This window comes from Atheta coriaria, unplaced genomic scaffold (assembly GCF_025399875.1).
Source record: "Atheta coriaria isolate IRGN ID8LTWV9N9 unplaced genomic scaffold, Caltech_Dcor_3.1 hic_scaffold_4_pilon, whole genome shotgun sequence".
NCBI lineage: Eukaryota > Metazoa > Arthropoda > Insecta > Coleoptera > Staphylinidae > Dalotia > Dalotia coriaria.
This window is the reverse complement of record NW_027045446.1, coordinates 9667420-9692906: the sequence shown is the minus strand read 5'-3', so window position 1 is coordinate 9692906 and position 25487 is coordinate 9667420. Positions and strand designations below refer to the sequence as shown.

At 35.7% G+C, this 25487-nt stretch overlaps 1 protein-coding gene and 2 long non-coding RNA genes across 6 annotated transcripts in view; 2 read left to right on the top strand and 1 right to left on the bottom strand.

The window, feature by feature from the left end:
• The window catches only part of LOC135790550 (uncharacterized), a 39902-nt gene that overhangs the window by 9228 nt on the left and 5187 nt on the right, over positions 1–25487 (bottom strand). Inside the window, exons 1-3 of one of the 4 annotated variants that reach the window (XR_010547810.1) lie at positions 16742–16967; positions 16520–16678; positions 16026–16341 (exon numbers count right to left, since the gene is read on the bottom strand). The exons of 1 other annotated variant lie outside the window; for it this stretch is intronic. This is a non-coding gene — a long non-coding RNA (uncharacterized lncRNA). Of the gene's footprint in view, positions 1–7121; positions 7604–16025; positions 16342–16519; positions 16679–16741; positions 16968–25487 lie in introns of those variants that run through there. 2 more of the 4 variants (XR_010547813.1, XR_010547812.1) reach the window with 2 other exon arrangements.
• hh (hedgehog signaling protein) lies at positions 342–16726 on the top strand. Its single transcript, XM_065300784.1, has 3 exons — positions 342–936; positions 13447–13708; positions 15320–16726. Exons 1-3 carry the CDS (start codon positions 628–630, stop codon positions 16072–16074), a joined length of 1326 nt encoding a protein of 441 aa, XP_065156856.1. The 5' UTR covers positions 342–627; the 3' UTR covers positions 16075–16726.
• Positions 24096–24905, top strand: LOC135791110 (uncharacterized). Its single transcript, XR_010547922.1, has 3 exons — positions 24096–24297; positions 24395–24576; positions 24629–24905. It is a non-coding gene; the product is annotated as an uncharacterized lncRNA (long non-coding RNA).

Below are 25487 nucleotides of genomic sequence, written 5' to 3'. Positions count from 1 at the left end.
GTCAACTGTCAAAATTTATGTGTACTACCGACCTAACCAAGTTACTGCGCTATTGTATGATTAAAAATGTTGTTGCTTTTATTTTTTACATTCCCGGCGTATTTTATCTCGCATTGTGTGGATTTCTGAATGAAATTTTTCGTTGAATAGCCCTAACTGTTCCGCGGCGGCGTGTTCTCCCTCTGCGCATCTGCTACTTTTCACCTGTCCATAGCCCCGCCTGTGCGCCAATGGGTGCGCTCGGCGTGGGCAGGAAGATGGCCCGGTACCCCTGGGAGTGGGGGGCGGCCGCCGGCGGTCGGCTCGCGCGCGCGCTGCCTTCGCCTATCCGACAAGTGCAACAAGTAGTCGGCGCACGGCTCGCTCGTACACGAACGAAAAAAAGCTCAGGAGACGACGACAGATTGCGACGCAAAATTGCAACAACTGCAATTGCATCAAATCAACACACAACCACACTCGACTCGGATATTTCTAACTGTGCGTTTTATTAATTAATTTTAAAGTGTGCGGATTATAAAGTGCGTTTAGAGTGAATTTCTTTAAGTTTTCAAAAGTGTGCGGAGTGGATGGCGTTGGGATGCGCCTAGTGAGTCGCACGTCAGCAGCAACGAGGGTGCACGCGTGATGAAGCGGTGGTCGAGGGGCGGCGCGTTAATCGCGCTGCTGGTGGCGGCATGGTGCGTTGCCGGCGCCGCCGGCTGTGGACCGGGACGCGGCGCTGGCCGCCGCCGCGGGCCGCGCAAACTCACGCCGCTCGTCTTCAAGCAGCACGTGCCGAACGTCTCCGAGAACACGCTCACCGCCAGCGGGCTCTCCGAGGGCCGCATCGACCGGCAGGACAAGCGATTCTCGCAAGACCTCGTCCCCAACTACAACGGGGATATCATCTTCAAGGACGAGGAGGGCACCGGTGCCGATCGCCTTATGACACAGGTAAAAACAAAAAAATCTAACCTCAATTCTCATCTACTCAAGCCGAGAATTCTCAAAAACTTTTGAACTTTTGATCTTTACACATTGCACTCTGTTTATTTTTATGTGTGTTTGTGTGCAGAGTAAATAATTAGACTTATAATTTATGTTTGTTGTCACAATAAGAGGAATTTTTAAACAAGTCAACGACCGTCTTAAAAAAATAAATTTTCGAAAAAAAAATTTTTTCGTAAAACAAACATAATTTCTATGACAAGGCTTTGTTAATGATAATTTATGATTTTAAGTGATTGTGAGTGCATAAACTTTATGGTTGATGGTAAATTGTTGATAGTAAATCTATTCCAAGTTCGGTTTGTTGAAATAACAAGTTTACGACGCTTTTAATTAGTTACGTGTGGGTTTGCTGCGTGCGTGCAGGCACACGAGTGATAACAACCACCGAATTTATTAGTCATTTGTTTATTGCTCACGCATACTCATCGGAATGATAATAAAACTAAGTGGGCCCTTCGGCTGCCACTCGGCTGCCCACTTGTGTGTTATAAACGTGTGCGCGCCCGCTAGTAAAACGCATCAAATTGGAATTTAACAACACAAGTTGGAGAGAAGAAAAAAAAAAGCGTCTCAACGGAAGTGTTTCTCACAGCGCAGGAAAGGAAGATGATGCGAAACCTTAAAACTAATCCGGGATGTCGGGAGACGCGTGAGAAGCGGATTGAAAGCTGATCGAGTCGTTCAAGGCGACCGGCATGAAATTCAGTTGTAATTACACACTTTGTACGAAAATCGCACTAGTAAAAATGGTCAAAAATAAAAAAATAAAGTGAAATAAAACAAGTTGCAACATGTTCTCGCATCAGCATCAGCATCGAAACCGTCCGTCAGCGTTTTCTCGTCGTCACCGTTCGATTTTTTCTCTTCGTTTCATCTGATTCAGCAGCGTGATACCGCGAATAAAATAATACTTGACTTAAGTTAAGTCAACTGTTGTGTCTTTGCGTCGCGCTGTATTCGCAGAAGCCATCTGTAATCAGCAGAATGTTTATAAATAAAATTCATATTGCTAAGTGCGCATTGAATGAATGAGAATGTGAAGTTCAACGACATTCGATTTTTCCGAATTTCACCAAATGAATGAAAATCATCAGCATAGTCTACGCGCGTATAATCCGCGTAATCCGGCCCGGACCGTTGTTTAATCGCACTCACAGATAGATAAGATACCCAGCTATCAAGTTACGTGCACTTTCTATTCATGCTCCTTTTTTTTTTTATTAACTCGCCGAGATTACGTTACATTACACTAACAATTATTCTTATTACTCTACTATGTATCAACAATTGGCCGACGTGTGTGAGTGAGTGTGTATCTAGTTTCTATCGCAGTGTAATAAAACGTGTTAATTATTTTATTACGACGTGTCGACAGACCGCATTTTATTTATCGGCCGTTTTATTGCAAAGAGACGCATAAATACAAAGTGTGTGTGTGAATGTGTATAGACTAGGATATTTTTAGCGACACGCCGAGGTGAGATCGGATGATCACGTTTGTTTTGAGTAGATTTTTCGCGTTGTGAAGGATAACACAGCGCCATAGATATTGAGTCTAGTGATCATTGATGGATGTGTCAATAATGACAATATTTCGATTAGTAGTTGTTTGTGACGCTTTTATCTATTTGCTAGTACTACTGGCCTTACGATATTGGGATTTCAATGAGTCATTTGAGTGTTGTGTTAACAAAACTGTAAATATCAGGGATTTTCGTCGAGTATTGCATTATTATTGGATATTTTCTTTTGGTTTATTAAATTTACTATGTGTGTCAATATTTTATAGCTCAGAATAATTCTTGGTATTTAATCTAGGTTAAAATGAATTCAAAATTTAAAAAATTAATTTATCGATTTAATTTTACACAAAAATTTTCTAATTCATAAATACTGCACGATAAAAAAAATTTCTGATAATTCTCTGATGGAATTTATAAGATTACAAAATTATTATCTATTTTTAATAAGAAAATCATGATTTTAAAAGCATAATTCACTAAATGAAGCTAAAAATTACCAAAATGATTTTATTTTTAATTTTTAATAATTTACTTTTACTTTTACTTATTTTTTTGTACAGAAAAATAAAAATAAGATAAATTTCCTCACATTTCCTCATTTTTTTCATTATATAGATTAAAATGATTACAGATACAGTTAGAAAAGATATTGGTGCATTGTTCGGTTGATAATCAAATTCAATTAACATTTCTATACGAAACCAGCAAACGCATTTCATTACGATTTGATTATAGCCATTATGATTATAATGCAATGAAGGCAGGCAATAAGGAAACGCAATTCTAAGCACCTTACCCCGATGCACCTCGCGTGCAAAAATCCTGATTAAATATAAAAGAATGCGTTTTAAATGGCAAAATAATTGATTCGCATTGTTGCGCTTTAATCGCTTGATTTGCCTAAACACTCGCAACAACATTAAACATGTTTTATTGTTCAACTATTGTGCATTACCGGGAAGAAATAATGTTATGTTATTGTCGTAAATTACGGAATTATGCAAGACGAGTTCACGTAATATTATTGCGGTTCGCTTTTTTTTACAACTGTAGATCAAATAAAGTGCATTTTGCAAATATTGTCATTTCTATAATTAAATTGACACTCGGTAACACATGCAAGTTGTTCATTATCACCGTCTGCGTGAAGTGAAATGGATTTCCCATTGACGGTCAATATCAATATTTGTTACAATGTCAAGATTACCATACATACACAATACTGACTTAATTTCATGATTATTTAAAATATAAGTCGCGATATATCTAAATCTGTATTATAGCAGGCGTGGGAAACTGCGATGACTACCGTGGATGACACGCGGGACCTCGTTATCGCATTAATCCCTCGTGGAATGTGATAAAGTCAAAAATGCACTGCGCACTACTTAAGTAATCTCATAAGGCGCTCAAGAATAAACCTCGAACTAAAATAATTTTCTGATTGAATAAAAAAAATCGTGGATAAAGTTCAGTATTTATCATTTTCACGAGGCGTATCGTTTTTCTGTGAATCGTATCGTTTGATTGACGTGCAATTTACAATTTGCAATAACGCGCGTTCCGAGAATCATCCACATCATGTTGTAATAAGCATCGGAATGCTCAACGAGTGTCGCATTACCCAAAACAATTTCGAGCCGCAACTCAAAACACACACCAATACAGAGAAAATACACAATTGCAGCGCGCATTGCGATGCGTAATCTGTAACAAGTGCAGATGGCGTGCGGGTTTGATCTGTGCGCTAGCGCGCATGCGCACATATTGATTCCGAACATGTAACACGAAAAAAGAAAGAGCACTTTACGAGTAAGTACAAATCGGGGTGAAAAATTGATTCGGCCGCGTGTAAATGGCCATTATGTGACAGCTGGCCGTAGTCACAACATTATCAAACTTCTCGCTCGCGAGTTCTGCGTTCCACGAATCGTCAACGTGCGCATGTGTGCCGTGTGTGTGCGCACTTGACGCGAAGAAATACGAGCATAACTCTAACTAGCGTGTATACTCGGGTAAACTCAGTGACTTTGTGTAAACGCACGCGCGCTCCGGCCATCCATCTCGCTTGCGCGTGCGCGCGCGCATTACCACAATGTGTCATGTGTTGCGCGTTGATGCGCGCGCGCGATAATTTGTCAAATTATAATATACGTGCGCGGCGCGTGGGCGGCCATTGATACACACACTCCGCACTCTATCAATGACAATAGGAGAAAACGTAAAAATAAATCATAACGCGCATGCAAATGAGAAATATTGTTCGCGTGTAACAACATGTAATGATAATAATAATCGTCGTGCTTCGTATCGGCATCGACGATCTTTAACCAGGCACGCCACGCGTATACAGTGTGTTTGTATCCGAACATAACCTCAATTGATGTGGCAGTGATATTGGTTTTCTATCGTACTGTAGGAGTTGTATCGATTTCTGTGGGAAACAACAATGGCTTGTCGGTGATTTTTTACCTTGTTAACGAGCCGAATGCGCTTAAACACTCGCAAAGAAATGAGAAAGCAGCACGACCGCTTTGTGTCTCATGGCCGCGTTTTTGGCGCGCATTATGCGAAAATCGCGTATTGTAATCAGATGGTAATGCGTATTGTTGTTGCGCTTCCTTCCTCGCCGCCGATCAATAAATAAAATCGAACGTGCGCGAAAAATTTCAAATTTCCAGGCCTGGCTCTTAAAATTCATGCAGAATTATCAAGATTTTTATCGATTTTAAATCAATTCGTCTCTGCGCATGCAGTTTACGTATTTATTAAATATTGTTGGTGATTTTAACAATGGCTCTTTTGTCATACGAGCATATGGTGTATGTTTAATTCATCTTGAAAAATAGTTGAACTTTTCTTAACCTCGTTTGAGCGCTGCGCAAGATGTGTGAAGTGTTGCGGTCAACTTCGCGCACTTTTAGTGCTTCGTCGCGGTGTGGCTACACGCATGCGTCAGGGACATAAAACTCGCGTATTAATTACATGCCGTATTTAAAAGTCGTTCGCAGGTTTGCGATTCTTGTTATCACACATATTCGACAAGTTGCGCGCGTATAATTGATTTTAGTTTTTGTTTCGCAATTTAAAATTGTTATAACATAGAAACTAGAGGAGATATAAGAACCATTGTCGTTTTAACTTGCAAAAAAACTTTAATTTAGAGAATTTATTCCTAAAATTTTCAATTTTTGAGTGTTTTAGCTCCAAAACAAACAATTTTTGTTGTCCATTTGTAAATTATATCATAGTCTATAAAATAGGTTATGTAACGCTTTTCAAAACATTAAAAAACACTTACAAATTAAAGAAAAACAAGAAAAATAAACAAATTTTATATAAATTCTGACTTTAAGGCACTATAACTCCTAAACAAAATCAAATTTCGCAATTTATTTTATTCCTATTTATAAATCTAACCAAAAACACAAATTTTAACCTCAAATAACCTAAAAATTTCCCCTAACAACCCCAAAAACCAAACAAAAACCTCTCTAAAGTTAAAAAGCGTTTGATTGATGACTAAAAGACGTCTCAAGATATCTTCTCAAGAGATATCTTGTACTCCCGTAGGTAGGTTCACATTCCATGCCCTAATCGGATGCGTGCGTATTGAATCGACTTGGGCGACGTTATCTGAATGCCTAATGCGATTTGTAGCAATTTGTTATCTGCGTAACGCCGATGATTGTTTCCATGAACTTGTAGCGTAAGTCTACGCGGCGTATTCTTACGCACAAATATTCCTATTCCGCAACAAATTGCTGGCATTACAACTTTCGGACGTCTGCAATTGCATTCAAACAGTGTGAGAATAAACAAACGCGACAAGTCGGGGCATTAATTGACGTCTTGTCGCACCATTTGCAGACTATCAACACAGCAAACACACACATTGATTAGTTTGCGTGAATTGACGCCGAACGATGATGTTAATGAACACATTTAAGACTACTTTATCTACATTCATAGTAAAAAAACATTTTTTATAGTTAATCCGCTAGATGGCGTCAATGTAAACGTCGGAAATTGACTTAACCTTCAAAAGTTACGAAAAAATTGATTTTTTTTTTGTGTTTTGAAGTAGAAAAATACGTATTTTGGTCTTTTTCACCTGTGTTTACATTTACAGTTTGCATTCGTCATAGTACGAATTGTCTGCCTTTCATCTACCACTTCCATTGTCACCCTCCCAACACAATTGCAGTCAACACATGATTTACAACGCATTCATTACGCTTACACTTAGATGCAATGAATTTTTCATGTTCATGTTTTTTGTTTCCTCAAAATATGTTTATGACACACGAGTACAAATTGCCATTCGCTACCGATTTCTGCATCCTCAGGAGTCATCATTGTCCAACGCACAACACCCGCAATAAAAGTATAAAATATTTTGAACTAGTAGCAAGTCAATAAAAAAATCATTGTGCACTTTGGTCAACAGTGCAACGCATGAACTGAGAAATAAATGTATTATCAAACAAATAACAACGGAAGTCGAAGTGTATTATGTGTAAAATACCTATGACTTGTAGACAAGTGGAACTTGTAAAATAAAATTTAGAGGTTATTTTAAGAACATAGAAAATATTTACTCACAAGATAGGTAAACATGATCCACCCGTGTTTGTTTGATGATAGTTGTCATCAGTTAACATAAAACCACTAATTTAACACAGTTTACATCACTAATTTACTTAATAAACTCACTATTTGCTTAATTTGCTTACAATTACAGCGAAAACATGACCAGCATTACTGCGCCGGCGGTTAGCACGGGCGCAAACCGTCAATAAATTGTGGGTTGCCTACATTGAAATGATTGAAACATCGAATGAAGTCGTAACGCGCTAATAGCAATCAATTAAATTTGCATTTATTTATTTATAGCGTTATAAAATGCAAATCGTGCGCAATAAATGCTCTGGCAGTGATTTCAATAATACCGTCGGTGTACGTATGAAAATCGAGTCGCGAGAGTTCCAATTAATCGCGATCGCAATTAGTCACCTCAGCATCGTGTGTCTCTCGGCGTTGCGGCGGGGTTCAGTGTGTCGGTTGATTAATCAGGTGCTTTGCGCGCTTCATTGACTCACCTGGTGTCTTTATTTCAATCCGCCGCAGGATGCGCGCACAATTTGCTTATCGACACACGCGGTTAACTTAATTGATTCAGTTTAATTGCGGGACATCAGGAGTGAATCAAGATCGGCTTGTTATACAAATTAACTATGCACCACGCGCACACTCAACTCGTGTAGTGTTGGTTGCCTATAGTAACAAAAACATATCCGGTGCATTTTTGAATGGTTTTTCAGTTTACAAAGGCTACAAAAGCCGAAAAAGTAAATCTTTGATATTCCCGAGGGTGTGATTGACACCTGACAACTTTTCACCCCTTTATTTTGTGTGAATGCAAAGAAAATAAGTAAATATTGATTTTTCGGATTTTTCGAGGTTACGACGTGTAAATATTGAATTAGTGAATAAATGATTTATGTAACCTGCTGGCTTGGCTCCTTGGGTGCTTGCATAGACGCATGTCGTCATTAATTAATTTTCTTTGATTGATATGCGCGTATATCTATAAATAACATAAATAACGCGCGTTTGACATCTGACAGCGCTGCGTAACTGCATGATTTATGCGATACTCTAACAATAAACGCGACGACAATGATCCAAAGATATAAATATCAATTATTATGCATCGTACTATTGCGTTTGATTAAATTTTCATTGTAATTTTATAATTTGCAGCGTAATGATTGCAATAATTAACAATTTTGCGTTTTTTTCTGCGGCAGATTCCAGCTGTCAGACGAGTTTTGTTCCATAAATTTCTTTAGTAATTATTTTCCTGACATGTTTAACCTCTAGGCAAGCAGAAACACAAAAAAAACTGTTTTGTTAAGTTTTTTGTATGTTGTATTGCTTGAGTGTACATTTGGTTGCATATATTACATAAAAATGTGTGTAGTGTTTGGCTATGTTCGAAATCAAATCACGCAGAGTCACACAGCGTGGTGAAACCCGAACATGAATTCTTCAACGCTGTGTGGTGGAATATTATGGTCGGGAATTGGTTGGAAGTTGGAATGCTCATTCTTTCTCGGCGTTGAACTCGCGCTTGTTGTGTGTGTATGTGTGTGTGTGTGTGTGCATGCGCGGCTGTTCTTTCATTCTTTCGTTCGCTCATCTCATTTGTTAACTATTACGGCAGCGGCGGCGCAATGCCAATGGCGGCCATCTTTCCAAGAGAGCTTAAAGCTCACGCATACACAACACATGCGGGGCGCTAGTGTGTGCGGCGCTGGTATAAACGTGTGTTCTCATTTCATGGGCGCTGGGGCCACTATTGGATTGGATATTTCTTATGTTTCTTACGCGGTATGCGATGAAATGGCCGGCCATTCGTTACACTATTATAGGCGATAAGATTGCAAAAAATTAAGAAACGAATGCATTTTATATTGCGGCATAACTTGCGCATTTTTAAAACGTTATAACTCAGTTACTTTAAATGCGAGAAAATTGATCAAAGTGTCATTTTAAAGACAATTTCATGGAGATTTTATATATTTTTAGAAAAATTATTTAACTATTGTAGTTTTTATTTTGCACGAGTTTTAGTGAAACACTTCAGGTAAAATTTTAGAAAATTGCAAAATTTTACAAAAATCATTATAACTCGAAAACTAATCGAAATTATTAAATTATTTTTGTTTTATCAGAAAGCTGATAATGTGTTCTATAAAATTCACTATAAATAAATTTGAAAAATATTAAAATGTGCCCGTATTTTGACAAAATCCAGAAAATTTTATTTTTTCGTTGAAATTTTCAGTGTTTAAGTTAATCCAAGACTTTTAAATTATACGCTTACTTAATTCTTGGTTTGGGTCGAGTGTAATCCTCTAACTTTACAATCTTAACATGCCTCAACATGTGCCGGCGACCGCTGTCGAACACAATGCGATTGTGTTTGTTTAATTCGATTCCCAAGCAGATAATTTCGCACTTGATTAACTTTTCAGCTTCCGAATACTTTTTAAGATGTAAGAGCTACAGAAAAACCTCTTGCACTTTTCAATTACGCGCCTAGTTGACTTTGAATCATTCACATTTTCATAATTCTACCTTTTATCACTTCCAAAGTATCTATTTCGAGTGTCTAGGTAAAAGTTAACATGGCGACTGATTTATTTCTATTTTGGGTATGTTTGTGTATATTCCATGGCCATTGGTGAATAAATTTCGAAAAATTAGACGTACTAATGGACGCTTTTTCATTCTTTTCGTAAATTTGACGCTTTTCCCGGTTTGAGCGGAGCGAGAGAAATAGAAAAGCAATTTATTTAATTTGTGTCAGCCATTGTGGGGGGCCAAAAGCCCGGCACATCAAACAGCGCCAGTTGGCGCGCCGACAAACGCCGCCCGGCCGCGCTTAACCTTCCTTCCCCGGTGAACATTAACATTCTTTTCTTTTCGGACAGCGCGCTGCTTGCGTCCCGAAAAGTTCACTCGCCGCCATTGGGCGCACCGGCGGCGACCATGTTGCGGTCGGCGAAACGAAAAACGCTCGCATTATTCGACATACTGAACTCTCGCGCGTCGAGGGTTCAAAAAGCCGCAACAAGTCCAAACGCACCGCCCATGTTTTCACAAAAACCTCACATGCATTGATATAGTTTTTGTGAGAAAATGAGAAGTTTTAAACGGAATCCCGGGGGCTGCAATTTTGGCTGAAGTAAAAAAAAATTTAGCTAAAAATAAAAGTTGAAAAATTAAAAGTTTTAAAAACGCTGTAAAAACGTCTACAATCATTCGATTTTCATGATTTTACCAATTTTAAGACTACAATTAAATAAACTTTCATTTTGTTAAGTAATTTTTTGTAAAACGTGAATATTTTTCGAGTTATTTAATGTTTTTCTCAAAAAAACATTTTTTTTCATTTTTTTTTTTCAATAAATCCGTTATAATTTTGAGGTTATAATATCTACAACAACGATATCTGCATAAATAAAAACTAGAATAAATTCTCTTTCAAATAATACACACACGATTTGTTTACCGTAAATAGTTAATAAATTATTCGTCATTTTACGACAATATTTCATCTCAAAACTAAAGTTTTCACTTTCTACTTCCACGCTTCATGTTTACTGCTTATTTTCTAAATCACGAATATTCCTTTCTATGTTCCCCGTAACTTTTTGCTGTTTGCTGCTAAATGCGCGCAAACGTGCGAACGCAAGAGGTGTTAACGCGAAGACATCTCCTCAACTCTCGGCTCAACGCTCAACGCGCATTGTGCTATTGTAGTGCACGATCCGCTAAAGACCGTAATCGTATTTATTAGCAGATGGCGTGCGCGTGCTTTCCACTAACACGACACAACATAACCTAACCAATAACACAATACATGTGATGAAGTACTAAATGACCTATAACTATTCCTACCGAAATGACTTCACTTGTATTGTACTCGTAGTTATATTAAAAGTTTTTTTAAAAAAAGATTCTTATGTGAGTTGTATGCGCGTTTTTGTTTTGTTTCTCTTGAGAGGAGGACGTTACCCGCCGTTGCCTCCGCCTACTGAGGCCATCGCGGGTCTCTCGCGGTTTTTTAAGAGTTGACCCGCGCAGGTGCCGGCTGCTTCTTCTTGCGCGGAGACCAATGGTCTCTCTGGGCGCGCAAGAAACAGAAAGTGGCTTTGGCGAGTTGAAACACGAGAACCGAGAACTATGCAATAACTCATAGATTTGCGCGCGCCAACAACGCGAAGAACGCCCGTAAATATCGTACGCAATTGCGTTGTTTGTACCTACGCGGTGTCGAAGAAGGTGTTTAATGGTGGAGGCAATTCGTCGTGTAATTATGTTTAGTCTTCAACGAAAATTGCAAGAAAAATTGCGCGCTTTGTAAACAGCGCTGATTTGTTATAATTTTTATGCTTTTCTTTAATTTGCGGCTGAATGGTAATAGCGTGTGGTTTTGTGTGTGGTCCATGATGAAGTCTTTGTTTAGATCTACACATGAGAGGAAAAATTGTGTTTTTAGCACGTTTAGTTTACAAGTTACAAGAGGTTTTGTTCAAATTGACATTATGTTACTTTTTTGTTATTTATACGAAAACTATTTAAACTAGAGAGTTCATATTTTGTAGGAATATTCTTTGATAAAATATCTTCTTACTGTATTTTAAATCAATATTCTAAGATTTTTAATTATGGAGATATAACGTTTTAAAGATTAATTTTAAAATTTTTCAAAAACCCGTTGTTTCTTTTGTTTTTCTTTAATAATTATTAATTGTTGCTAATACAGACATTAGTAATAATAATTTATTATTGATTTTATTAAGATCTACCGATAGCAATCAAAATGGCGTCGTTATCTCTTTTAATTTCCGAGTTATAATCATTTTTAACTCTCTATGGATGAAAATTTGACGTAAATTTTTACAAAAACATGAATTACATAAAAATTTAAATTCAATTAATATTTTTGTTTGAATCACATTAATCTTGAATAAATTCTCTTTCTATTGATATATGAATCATTTTTATGCGTGTTTAAATAGCCGAGTTATTTCACAACAAAAAATAAATAAACTTTATGATTTGGAATTTCCAATGTTTTCATTTCGCACAATATTCCACAAACCACAGGAAGTATTTTCCATAATTTATAGCGTCATAAAATAATTAATACTAAACAAAAACCGTTTTTATTGTTTAATGTGGTTTTTCCGTTTTCCGTTTTTTGCCGAAACTTCTAAGCAAAACACTTGCAAAAGATTCCACTGCTCAAAATCAATATTATGACAACATCGCCGGTGTTTTCATCAAACAAACCTTCCTGGAGGGTTGTTCACGGTTTGACTTTTGAAAACGTAAAAAGCGCAGCCGTATCGAATCAACACTAGCATTTTTCGCACACACCGAATTTCCGTTTTCTAAATTTTTGTTTTCTAAGCCGTGGTGGTATTTTAATTTTAAAGTTTTCACTCACAAAGGTGCACCACCCGCTGCGCGGCATCTCACCACGCCCGAGGGCAATTCGTCAACGTTGCGCCCCTTCGGGCAAAACAGCGCGCAAGAAGATGCGACGCAATCGGACAATGGCGCGATGCGCGCACAATGCCGATGTACATTTCGACACAAGCGCACACAAACGATTTACACGCCAAAGCGGGGTGACGCGCAACAAGGAAAAACCGTGTCCGACGATGCACAAACACGGTCGTAATCAATTTTTCACGTGTGTCAATCAATCACAACAGTTTCTCAACTTAAACACGCCGGAATATATGCGTACATTCCACGAAACTAAACAAATGGATGCTTATGTAAATTTTTAAGGTTACAAGACACTGACTATTATTTTAGTAGCGTAGAAACGTTACGTTTACTCGTAGATGGCGTTCGGATCAGTCTACTTCGTACATGATTTTATTTTTGTTTATGTTGACATTTAAACAAGTTTTTGAAGTATTTTCGAAGTGATTATAAAAAATTTATAGTATTTGAGCGTTATTTTCGTATTTTTATGCATAAAATGAAGAGAAAACCTTTAAAATCGCGTAAATTCATTTTATAACCTATAAAAATATTGTGACATAAGAATTTCAACTAACAATCTCAATTTCGACCTTATTTTCGTGCATAAAATATAATTTTATGACTTTTGTGGCTAAATATCACCGATTATTAATTTTCTACCTATCAAACTCATCTTTAATTTGCTCAAAAAGTCAAAAAAAATAATTTTCAACTTTCTAATTATTTCTTCTCATAAAATGTTTATATCTCTGTTAATAATCACTCAATTGTTATGATTTTTATCTCAAATGAAAGATAATTTCATTCTAATTATTCTTAGTCAAAATTTTAATTAAAAATCTATTTTTTTCAGAGATGCAAAGAGAAATTAAACACTCTTGCAATTTCTGTAATGAATCAATGGCCTGGTGTTCGATTGCGAGTCACAGAGGGCTGGGACGAAGAAGGACTACATGCCTCGGACTCCCTGCACTATGAAGGACGAGCGGTGGACATCACCACGTCTGATCGTGATCGATCAAAGTACGGCATGCTGGCGAGGCTCGCCGTGGAGGCCGGCTTCGACTGGGTTTACTATGAGAGTCGAGCGCATATTCACTGCTCAGTGAAATCAGGTAATTATTTGCTTATAACTTTTTTAATTATTGACGGATTTTGATTATTTAAAGTTTAATTGCAAGATTATTAATTACCCTATAAGATGTGATAATGAAAATTTAAAGAAAAATGTGATAAATTAGTTTAAATAGCTTGCAAAGTACTGGAAAGATAAAAATTAATTTTTTGATGATTTAAGGCTATTTTTATGAATAATTTTTGTCTAATTGCATTTTTATAAATAGCTTGACCTAAAAATGAATGAATTTATCTCGTGGGTTGCTACCCGTTGATAAACCTACGGTGTCATGTTAGTTGATGACATCAAAGTGTCCGATTTCGACGCTCGTCATTCAATGCCACCTCATATCTTATTTTAATAGCGCTCAAAAATAATTCCTCAACTTTAAACCTGCGCCACAAAAGTTATTTATACTTTTTCTGCGTTGATATTATAAAAGCCGAGTTGTTTTTGATTTTATACGTTGAAATGAGCATCAGGAGAGCATGAAGTGCTGCGCGGAGTCGAAGATGAGCACGAAGAGAAGAAGCAGAACCGGTTCGTGTTTTCGACCGATTCGACGATACGAAATAGCGAACGCACAAAACGATCGCGGCACGAATCTCACTCTTGAACACAAAACGCCCAACGCACAATTTCACACAAAAAAAACACATTACTTCCAACATTTTAAGCCCGAAATAATTAACAAATCTTGCTTGTGATGTTGATGTCATACGCAAAGCTAAAAATTGAAGTCAACAAGGCGTAAAACGACTTTGCGTTAGAATTTCAATTTGAATGTCAATGGTGGTTGCGTTGGCTGGGCAAAGATTAACTAGCGGCTTAATCTAATGCCCATTAGCATACTAGAAAATCGCATTATTTCCTTGCCAAAAATGGGAATTTTACGTGCTTATTCTGCTGCTTCTTCAAACCGGCTGTGCGGCTGCTTTTTCCCCGAAGAAGGAGGCGAGATTACAGACGTAATCCTTTTTTATCTGCCAACGCGCGCCACACCACACCAAAAACGATTTGCAGTTGTTATCTTAGGATAACAACAAAATACAAATTTAGTCACATTTAGTTAGGTGGAAAATTACGACTTACATTTTGGGAGATACGCGGAATCACGTCTACCACTACTTAAATATTTATGTTTTACTATGCAAAATGAAAGTTAATTAAATATTTTATTAGATTTCATGTGAAGAATGTTTTTGAAGTTATTTACAAAGACTAAAAATTAAAGTTAAAATTAATTCTTGAATAAAATCATTGAAAGTTTAAGTTTTTTGGTTATTTTTCGATTAAATAACAAAAATTTGTTTATAAAAATGAATATGAATAATAGTTCAGTTAATAGTCTTTCAGAAACCGTTTAGAAAATAAAAATCCACCGATTAGTTTAGTAGAAAAGTTAATTTTAAACAAATATAACCTCAAAACACAAATTTTAACTTTAAAGTCCCATAAAACTCATTTATAAACTGTTATATAAACAAATTATATAATAATCTGATAAAATATTTAATTACCTTTCGATTAACGTTTAAATCATAAAAATCCACCGATTACTTAATGAATTATTCAACTTTTAACTAATACAAACTCAATTTTTTTCCAGAATCTTCCCAAGCAGCCAAATACGGCGGTTGTTTCACCGAAGACAGCACAGTATTAACCCCGCAGGGTAAAAAGACAATGTCCGAGGTGCAAGTGGGTGACTACATCCAATCCGTGGACCCAATCACCCTGGAGACCACCTTCAGCGAGGTGTTCCTCTTCCTCGACTACAACCCCAACGAACGCCGCACGTTCCTCCGACTCCATCTACGCTCCGGCCGGGTGCTCACCGTCACACCCACCCATCTCATCATGACACGCGATGTGCGCGACTCTGGTGCAGTGCGGACAATGTACGCGGATCGCCTTAGCGTCGGCGACGTGCTCTTCACCAGCTCGCAAAACGCGTCCACACAACAACTCATCGCCGACGAGTTGATACGAATAGAAGCAGTTCTACGCACCGGGGTGTACGCCCCGCTGACGAAAGCCGGCACCGTCGTCGTCGACGGCGTCGCCGCCTCCTGCTACGCGACCATCGACAGCGCTCGACTAGCGCACGCCGTGTTCGCCCCATTAAGACTTTTAACTAATTTACGCGAAGGTGTCGTACGGCTGTATCACATAGTGCGCAGTCCGCTGCGAGGCTGGCATGCGCCAACCAAGACGAAAGAAGACATCACCAAAGTGCTTAGTAATGACATTGACAATCATATTGTCGCAAATACAAACCCAACACCAATTGGCGTGCATTGGTACGCACGCACCTTGTACATCTTCGGCGATGTGCTTATACCATCACACATGCGGTCATAGAACGGCTGTATTTAAATAATTCCAATGTGTACCCCCAGTGATTTAATAACCCTCGACGATGGCGCTACCATTGTTATCTTCGGTACACGGTAGAGATGATTTTTATGCGTCCATTGAATGAAAATTAAATCGTGACTCAATAACGTCCAGCGGTGAGCAGCGTCTGGAACTTTCAAATTCTCACGCGTGTTCACATCGTGAGTGAAAACTTGTAGCAGCGCAGATTAACCAGAAACGCGCGCAACCACACGGCCAGTGATCGTTTATCTAAAACAGTTAAATAATAATATTTATATATCGTGTGTGCGATTGGAATCGTCGCACGTTTCAAATGTACTAGAATTTTGTAATATAATATATTGATCGTATGTAACATTATTTAATTTATCATTTTAAAGGTATAATAGTGATTAAATGCATAATATTACATAGCTATTGTACTTACTATTTAAATTATGAGTTTATTATTTAAGCGACACACACTGACACACACACACATTGACTTTGTACATTCCGTTTTTGTATTTTATTTTTGATTTTGTACATAGATCCAACCATATTGTAACATATTTATTTCTCTTTTCTCGTCTTCTTGTATTATTTTCTGTTTTTTATTTTATAAATATGAATAAATTACAATTTATTAATGATATTTTCTTGTACTCACTGCGTTTTGGCGAATATTTTGATAGAATAGCAAGGAAATGTTGTGTTTCCACGTGGTTTCACATATTTTTAGGTTGTATTGTTTCTGCACTGAGTAAATACACACAACTGACGAATTCTTGCTGTGTTATCTTTGCGTATCACGGTAAGTTATCAGATTGACATGAAAACAGTTTGATTCGAACCTGAAGGCCGCACGTATGCATGAGTTGACAGAAAATACAAATACGTTGGTTTGCGGTAGGCAACCAGTCATACACTATTTTGATTGAATTTATATTCTTGTTAGAAATAACAATTTTATATTTATTGACTCTGTAATATTTTGATTAAGAGTAAATGTTTTGTCTCAATATTGAATAATAATATATATTTTCAACGGTTTTTGTTTTAAATCTTCTTTGTTTCTTAGTAAACTCAGAATATCTATGAATTTACATTAAACTTTCTACACATTTCTTTGTTTTTATCGATAAAAACAAATATTTACTTAATTATCAATATATTTCAGAAATAAACAATTAAAAACGTTTGATTCTTTTATTTGACTTTGATTCCACCATGAAAATCGCAATAATTTCGCAGAAAATAAAATGATTTACGTGAGTTGATTATAGGCAACCACTTATACACATAACATTATTGAATTTATCCCACCGTCGGAATTAAAAATTCTTTGATACGAATTGCGCGCTTTGTGCGCGCGGAATTGATGAAATACCAGGAAAATAGATCATAAAAACTTAATAAAAATTCCTGGACGTTTTTATATTTTAATAAAAAATACTTAGAATTAAATTCCGTGCATAAAATTCGTTCCGAAAGTAAATAATATGTTTTTAATGTTAAAATATTATAAAAAATGAATTTTATTAACCCAACAGAAATATCCAGGATAACCAAGATAAGTAGGACGAAATACGAGTGTCGCATGATGAGTTCATTTGCAAGATTACGAACCGGAGAAGATTTGAGTTGCGTTGCGCCTCGGGTTTGGTTTAATTTACGATTACGACACGCGTAACAAGTTGAAACCGGAAATTTTCAACGCGGAAAGCTGAAGAACGTGGAGTGTCGTGTCGGCCGCGCGTGGCGGCATTTAGTTTTTATGTTTCCGGTTTATTCACAATGGCTTTGCGCATAAATCATGCTCTTGACGACACTTTTAATTTACTTTCATACTTTTTTTGAGAAAATTTCATTTCACTACGTTTTTAAAATCATTTTTTGTGTTTTAAGGTTAAAAATTAATCAATTTGTATGTAGGCAACCAAGTTCACAACCAATTATGAAAATAACATAACCTATAATTTTTACTACTGAATATTACTTGTAAAATTAATAAATATTTATTTATACTAAGATTTAGTTGTTTTTAAACTTTAAAAATTGTTATTTGTCGTAAAAAATCAAATAACACATTAAAAAATGATTACCATGAGCGTGCAAAGCGTAACACAAATGTAATAAGATGCATCGAGTCGTAAAAAAGTCATAAAGACGAAAAAGCGCTGAAAAAAAAAATAATTCGGTTGCGTTTGCGAGGTCTGGAAGAGCATCATCACTGCTTGTTGCTGCGCAAGTTTCCCGACCTGATCCCTCGCCACATTTCTCACATTTCCCACGTTTTCACATTTTCCAGTCGCACGCCGACATCGGACGAGCGAGCAACACGTTCTCCCCCGCCGATGTACCCATCTCCAAAAACGTGCTCATCTAATTAAATCCAACGCGCTGTTTAAAATGTCGAAAATGTGTTTGAATCGCATAAAACGCGCATTATTTATGCGTTAAACTTTCAACTGAATTACACCGAATTTACGGTGTAAATCTTTCACGAGTCGTGCGTCTGAAAGCTCAAACATTCAAGTTTCGAGAGGCTGAAAGTTTACAAATCGACTTTATCGAGTTCATAAAAGCATCGCGCGTGATTCAACAAACAATAAATTAAGTTACAAAAAGTTATCCAAACCATAATTCGACGCCGAATGAATCAGAAAGCTTTGATGTACGAGCATTTAATGGTATTACGACAGTTTTGATTCGAAAAGTAATTAAATTGAGAATAAGAAGAGTAAAAAAATTCAAATGTCAAGGTAAGATAATTTAATATGTTTTTTTTTGCTCTTTTGCTTTAATATAATGATTAATGTGAATGTTAACCCGGCGCATTCACCATGAAATTATTTTAATTTTATTTTTATTTTTTTATATTTTTTATTATTCAATGATATTTATAATTTCACCAGTTTTCATAGAAATGTTATTTATTCATATGAAAGTTAAGAAAATAAGAAGACAACTTAATTTGCATTTGCCGGCGGGATCAGAGAGTCGACAAGCTGAAAGCTCACGTTTCGTCTACGCTCCGCTTCGTTAAAATTTTCATCAGAAAAATTCATATTGCTAGGATGCATCTAAGTCTTAAGTTTCCCCCCAGGGCACGATTTTAGCTTATATTATACAAAATACAAATAAGTATACACTACATGTTTAACCACACAGTATACACGTGTAAAAGTAATAGATTATTAAAATTCTTAACCTCCAAATAAAAAAATTAATTTATTTTGAGTTTTATATAAATACTAATCGTTTTTCTAGTAAAGCTTAATAAAAATTTAATTAATTTTTACTTCCTTGAGGCTAGAATGTGTCGATTCCATCAAAAAGATTGCAATTTTATTGAAAATCAATGGAAAATGGCAATAATTCACTTTAGCGCCATCTGTGGCAAATTATTCCAATATTCTGACATTTTAATAGTTATTCTCCTATTCGCGGTTAAGACAAACCCAAAAAATCATAGATCATTAAAATCTGTCCACGCGTTCTCAAGTTATAAATGATGTAACTAACACATCTATTATTTTTGTCAATATGAGTCTATATATATTTATTAATACTTGATAGATTATTAAATAATAAAGTGCAATATGAGATTATTTTGTTGTGGGGTTAGAAGGCTCAGATGGCTTTCCGGTGCGCCATTCGATTAATAATAATAAATTCAATAACGAGCGGACGGCTACGTCGAGTGCTTCGGATGTCCATTAGGCGCCCATTACGCGGACGTTTATTGCACGCCTGTGTCGTGGAGGTTTTATAAGGGTTGTATGATATTATACGCGACATTTTGGGCTATTTGTAAAGTTGTGAAAAGTTCTTTTGAAAGGAAAACATTACGAAAATTACTTTTTTTTTGCTTTCATAGAAATTAAAACTTCTCAATTTGGAATATAATTCTTTAGAACGTCGATAGATGGCACAAGCGCAAGCTCCACCCGTGACTAAAACCCGTGACTAAAGTACTTTAGTCACACCTTTGACCCTCCGTGTTTAAAATACCACTTTTTGTGCTTCAAAAGCGTGAAAACTTCAACTTCAAAAATCAATATTAAATTATTCAATATACGATAATGAAATATACTTAGGAAATTAACAGTCATGTGGTTAATTTGATCAAATTGAATTCCTCATCAAAATCTAATTATATTCAAATTTATCCTGGTTAACTATATCCACCTGTAAGTTCATAAAATGTTTGCATTAGTTTAATATGATGTTTAACTAAGCATTCAGATGTAATCAATAATGAAATTCCCTCGCAGGGCCCAAAAGCTTGAAGATATTCAGGGTTAGGTGTAGATGCGATCATCCGAAAAGGGATCAGTCGATCGGAACGATCGGCATACTCAACGACCTGAATTTAGTGCTATTTACACACGCTAGCAGCACACTTCTAGGAATTTCCATTAATGCAAAGCTCAGGGCTTAAAGCTTTAACTCTACCAATATGTGTACTCGTAGTGTAGTGGTAATACAATATAAAAATCAAACTAGTTGTTGATTTGATTGAACTTTGTTTATTTGGGTTGTATTTTTGTTTGGTTTTGCAGTATTTATCAATTAATTAGTGTGTGAGTGCTGGATTGTGATGATAATGAGTGTGGGAATGGTTAATTTGCGTTAATTTCGCGCGCGTTGCCGAATTTTGGATTTTGTATTGACGTGTGTTAATGTGATTTATGCGTGGCGGTGTAGCACGCGAGTGTTTACTTACATGCTTGCTATTGTTGACTGTGTTGACTGTTAGTGTGCGTAATCAAGCATTTCCGATAATGAACTATTCAGCAAACATTTCAGTGAGATAATTCTCGGTGTTAGGTGTGATTTAATACAATCATTCAGAATTAATGGTGTGAATCATGAGGACTAACAGAGATTTCTTGTATTTATATGTAAAATTGTTTAAATTTTTTATATTTATCATTTTTTCTACTTCAACCTTTAAGGCGACAGTTTTTTCACGATTTTGAGACACAAAAATTGGTATTTTATACATGAATGGCTAAAGTCGTGAGTAAAGTACTTTAGTCACGGGTTTTAGTCACGGGGTCAAGCTTAAACGTTTGTTACGCTCACTCTTAATCATTCTCGTGATAAAAACTGCCATTAACCACTTGATATAGAAAATACTATTATAAAGAAAATTATTGCAAAATTTATTTGAATTTATTTGATCTATTTTTATCTAGATTAATTTTTTCCTATAATTTAAAATTCTGTTTTGAGCCTAGTGCAGCTATATAATTTATATACATATATTATCTTATATAATATAATATATTATAAATGCAAATTGAAGTTTGTTTGTTTATTTGTGTCGCTTTGACGCATAAACCACTCAACGTATTTTGATAAATTTCGGTATAGAAATATGTTTTACTTTGGAAAAGTACATAGGCTGTTTTTTTTTGCTAATATTTATCATATACTATGTATAATAAGAGATAAAGTGAATATGAAAGTACTGTCATAGTTATAGTTACATAAAACAAACTAAAATGTCACTAAAATGCACTGTAAGCTTTTCGTATTTCATCAAATTGGAACTGTAAAGCTTATTTGCGGGGCCAGCATATACCTAGTAGTTCCAGGAACACAGAAAGTAATTAGAATTCCCTTTATTAAAATCGACGCGGGCAAAGTCGCGGAAAAAAGCTATTACATAACATATTCTGTTTATTCTACAAATTTAGTGAACCATAGAGTCTGCTTGCGCCATGTAGCTCCAAATTATATTATAGCTCTAACAGTAATTTATTCTTATTCTTCTTTTCCTCCCTTATATTACTCTTTTTTAGTATATTAAGTATCAAGTGGTAAATGCGCAAGCGCTAGCTCCACCCCGTGACTAAAACCCGTGACTACAGTACTTGTGTCATGGCCCTGGCTGTCCGTGTTTACAAAACCACTTTTTATGTTGCAAAACCGTGAAAAAACTGACGCTTTAAAAGTGGAAGTAGAAAAATAAATTATTTTTACCAAAATTCATGAGAATTTGCACATTAATTTAAACGTGAAAGTGTTACTCACATCCAACAGAATATTAATATTTCTGCAAACCTGGAAATGTTAATTGTACTAAAAAATATATATGCATATTGTGTCCTTTGTTAAATTAATTTTACTAATTAATTTTAATTAACTATTCAACCCTATTTATTTTTCTCTAAAAATAAAACCACCTCGCATTAATTCTGATAAAAATCCGCATTAATCTTTTTGCTATTTCAAAAATATTTTAAATTAGTTGCTGTGTGATTTATCAGAGCTCGTTGCGTCTGACGTCGTTGATTTATTTCCGAATATATCTCCACGACGCGGATCGTGACGCAAAGTGCATGTGCATTCTAAAATAAACAGATAAACCAGTCCAAATTTACCGAATGCACAAACGTGGAAACGTATACATTGATTTTTACGCAACAATAACATATGCGTTATGCATCGCGCATAAAATCAAATATATATTAGGTTAGATCCACATACATTGACCAATATAACCTACAATATCATGCATTATTTAATGTTCCGCTTGGGAATAGAGCACAAAATGTAAAACTCACATAAAACAATATGACAAATAACGAAATATACGCGTATTGCTAAAAATAAATAGAAAAGATGAACACGGATTAAATGCGCGCAATAAATTCGAACGTAATGATTTGGTTAGTTTATCTAGTGGAGGACATAAATATACACATGTGGTTTAAACGTATACATATACCAAGTGTTTCGTAATACTCGTATATTATTTAATAGACTACAGTAAAATTTGTATGTTGATTGGTGCTACAGCTAATATAATGTGTGAATAAAGTTGCCTATGTTACAGTTAACACTGCTACCAACTTAATTCATTAATATTCTACTACACTAACTCACAACTATAATATAATCATTATTAATGATTGAACGCAGTAAAAACTCTCTGTAATCCAAAAATATAAAATATCTGTAAACGTTTCAGCAAGCTGTACCAACACACATTCATAACAAATATGTTCTCAAAAAAGTAAAGCGTAAAATTTACCATTTTATTAGTTCACTAGCTTTAACCCGCGGCGTCGCTCGCGAATATCTAAAATAATGAAGTTGCTTCCGTACGGGTCTGTAGTCACAGAAGAAGTAACAATGAAGTAGAATGGCGGGAAGTTTAAAATGGCTGAAAGTATAGTCTATGGAAGTATAGTGTACAGTCTCCATAGTGTAGTCAATTGGATTTGATGTTGACGTAGCTGTCGGTAACACAGTGTGATAATACAATGTGATAGTACTATAGTACTTAGATTTGAGCTTCATTGCTGGAATGCTAGATGGCGTTAAAGTAGTCAAATAGCCAGTTGCAGAGGTATTATTGGCTAAACAATTTCTTTATTTTATTTAAAAAATTATTATTTTTAATAAATAAAATGTAGCCTATAACCATTCGGGGACCACTAAGAATATGTGTACAAATTTGCATGATGATTGGTTAAGTAGTTTTTGTGTGAAAGTGTAACAAACATCAGGACTTTCGCATTTATAATATTAGTAGGGATTAGTTCTGCAATGGTTTTACTCGTGTTAAAATTATAATTAAAAATAAATCGTGTGCATTAAATAATTATTGTGAATATTAATTAAAATTAATATATTATACTAAACACAGTGTGTGAATAAAGTTGCCTACGTTATGCCCAACACTGTTGCCAAACTTATTTCATTAATATTCAGTTTCACCAACTCCTAACTAAAATATAACCACAAATACTAACGAATGAATGCAGCGAAACTCTCTGTAACCTCAAAATATAAAATATCACTAAACAATTCAGCAAGCTGTACCAACACATGAATTCATAACAAAGTGGAATGTAAAATTTACAAGTTTATTAGTTCTACTCGTGTTAAAATTAAAATTGAATTGTGTGAGGTACACTACACTGAATTATTGTGTAATAAAATTAAAAATTAATATAATAAACCGGTAATACAATTTTTGTGTTTTTAGTTTTTAGTTTTCAGTTTTTAGTATCGGTATTGATATATAAATAACTTTTATATTACATACCAGACGCAAGCGGAAGCTTTTGGTTCACGACATCGTGCGACCTGTTGCGTTGCGTTGCGTTGTGGCTGCTTTGCCGGATAATAATTAATAACTCGGTGGATATTAATAAACTTACTGCTCACAAAGCAACAAAGGGCGCATTGGAGCGTACGGAAGTATGTGCAAACTCAATCAAACTCTTTTTTGTTGGTTATGTTGTGTTTAACATGCACTACACTAATGTCAATTCCTTTTTCTTTTATTTGTCACTAGATGGCGCTACACGATGACTACGATGACAAGACAAAATAAAAAATGTGTTTCTTTACAAAATACTCTTAAAAAAGCACAAAGAACTAAAAGAAGCTTCGTCCAAACACGAAAAACCTTTAACTAAATGCTTTTACCATCGCCATCCCAAGATTAAATGGCGGCGCAAAAAATCCATTAAAGTGGTGAGCGTTTTGTTTCGTTTTACTTTTATTTTATATCTATTTTTATTTGCAGAGTAAATACTGCGTGTATCACGCCGCAAAAGTAAAAAAAATATATATATTGGCGTAGTTCTCCCCCTATATTCAATCACAGACATGCGTTGAAAAGAGAAAGAAGCCCGGCTAATAGACGATAGAGACAAGTTGAAGGATTCAAGGACATTGAAGCATGCGTTGTTAATAACGTGTTGAACTCGAGACTCACTCACAGCCCACAGCCTAGAGAGCAATCGGCTACAAACGAAACACAAACAACAAAAAACTATTCGAGGTAGAATGTCATCGTTAGATGTGTGTGTGCATTTTTTTTGCGCATGCGCGTTATAAGCGTAAATGAAGTAAGTGTGAAATTTATGCAAATGAAAGTTTGCACTGAGGGTTGGCTAAGAGCATTGATAAGGGTTAAAGTCTCGTGTTCGTCGCTCGCAGACGCACGGCTCGCGCCTCGTGGGAAAACTTAAATTAGTTGCGATTGCGAGTCAAAGCTAGCGACACTTCAATTACGCCGCCGGCGTCGTTCGGCATTCGTCGGGCACAAAAGAGCGACGAAACGGTAGTCAAACAAGACCACGCGCACCACTAATTGCAACACCCAATTAAGAAAGTCAATATATGCTTCATCAGTAAATAAATAAACAAATATTTATTAATTTAATTCGAAATATTTGTTTTTACGCGTGGATTTTAAGAAATTTTCATTGTGTGTATATTTGGTTGCATACCTAATTTGAAAAAAAGCTAAAAATTGTAATTTTACGTTTTTCTGATCGGAAAAAAAACGCTAATAATTATTTTGGTTAATATAAATATAAAAATATAAATATTTTTGTTGTTTGCATAATAAAATAGATAAAAGTAATCAGATTGTTTTG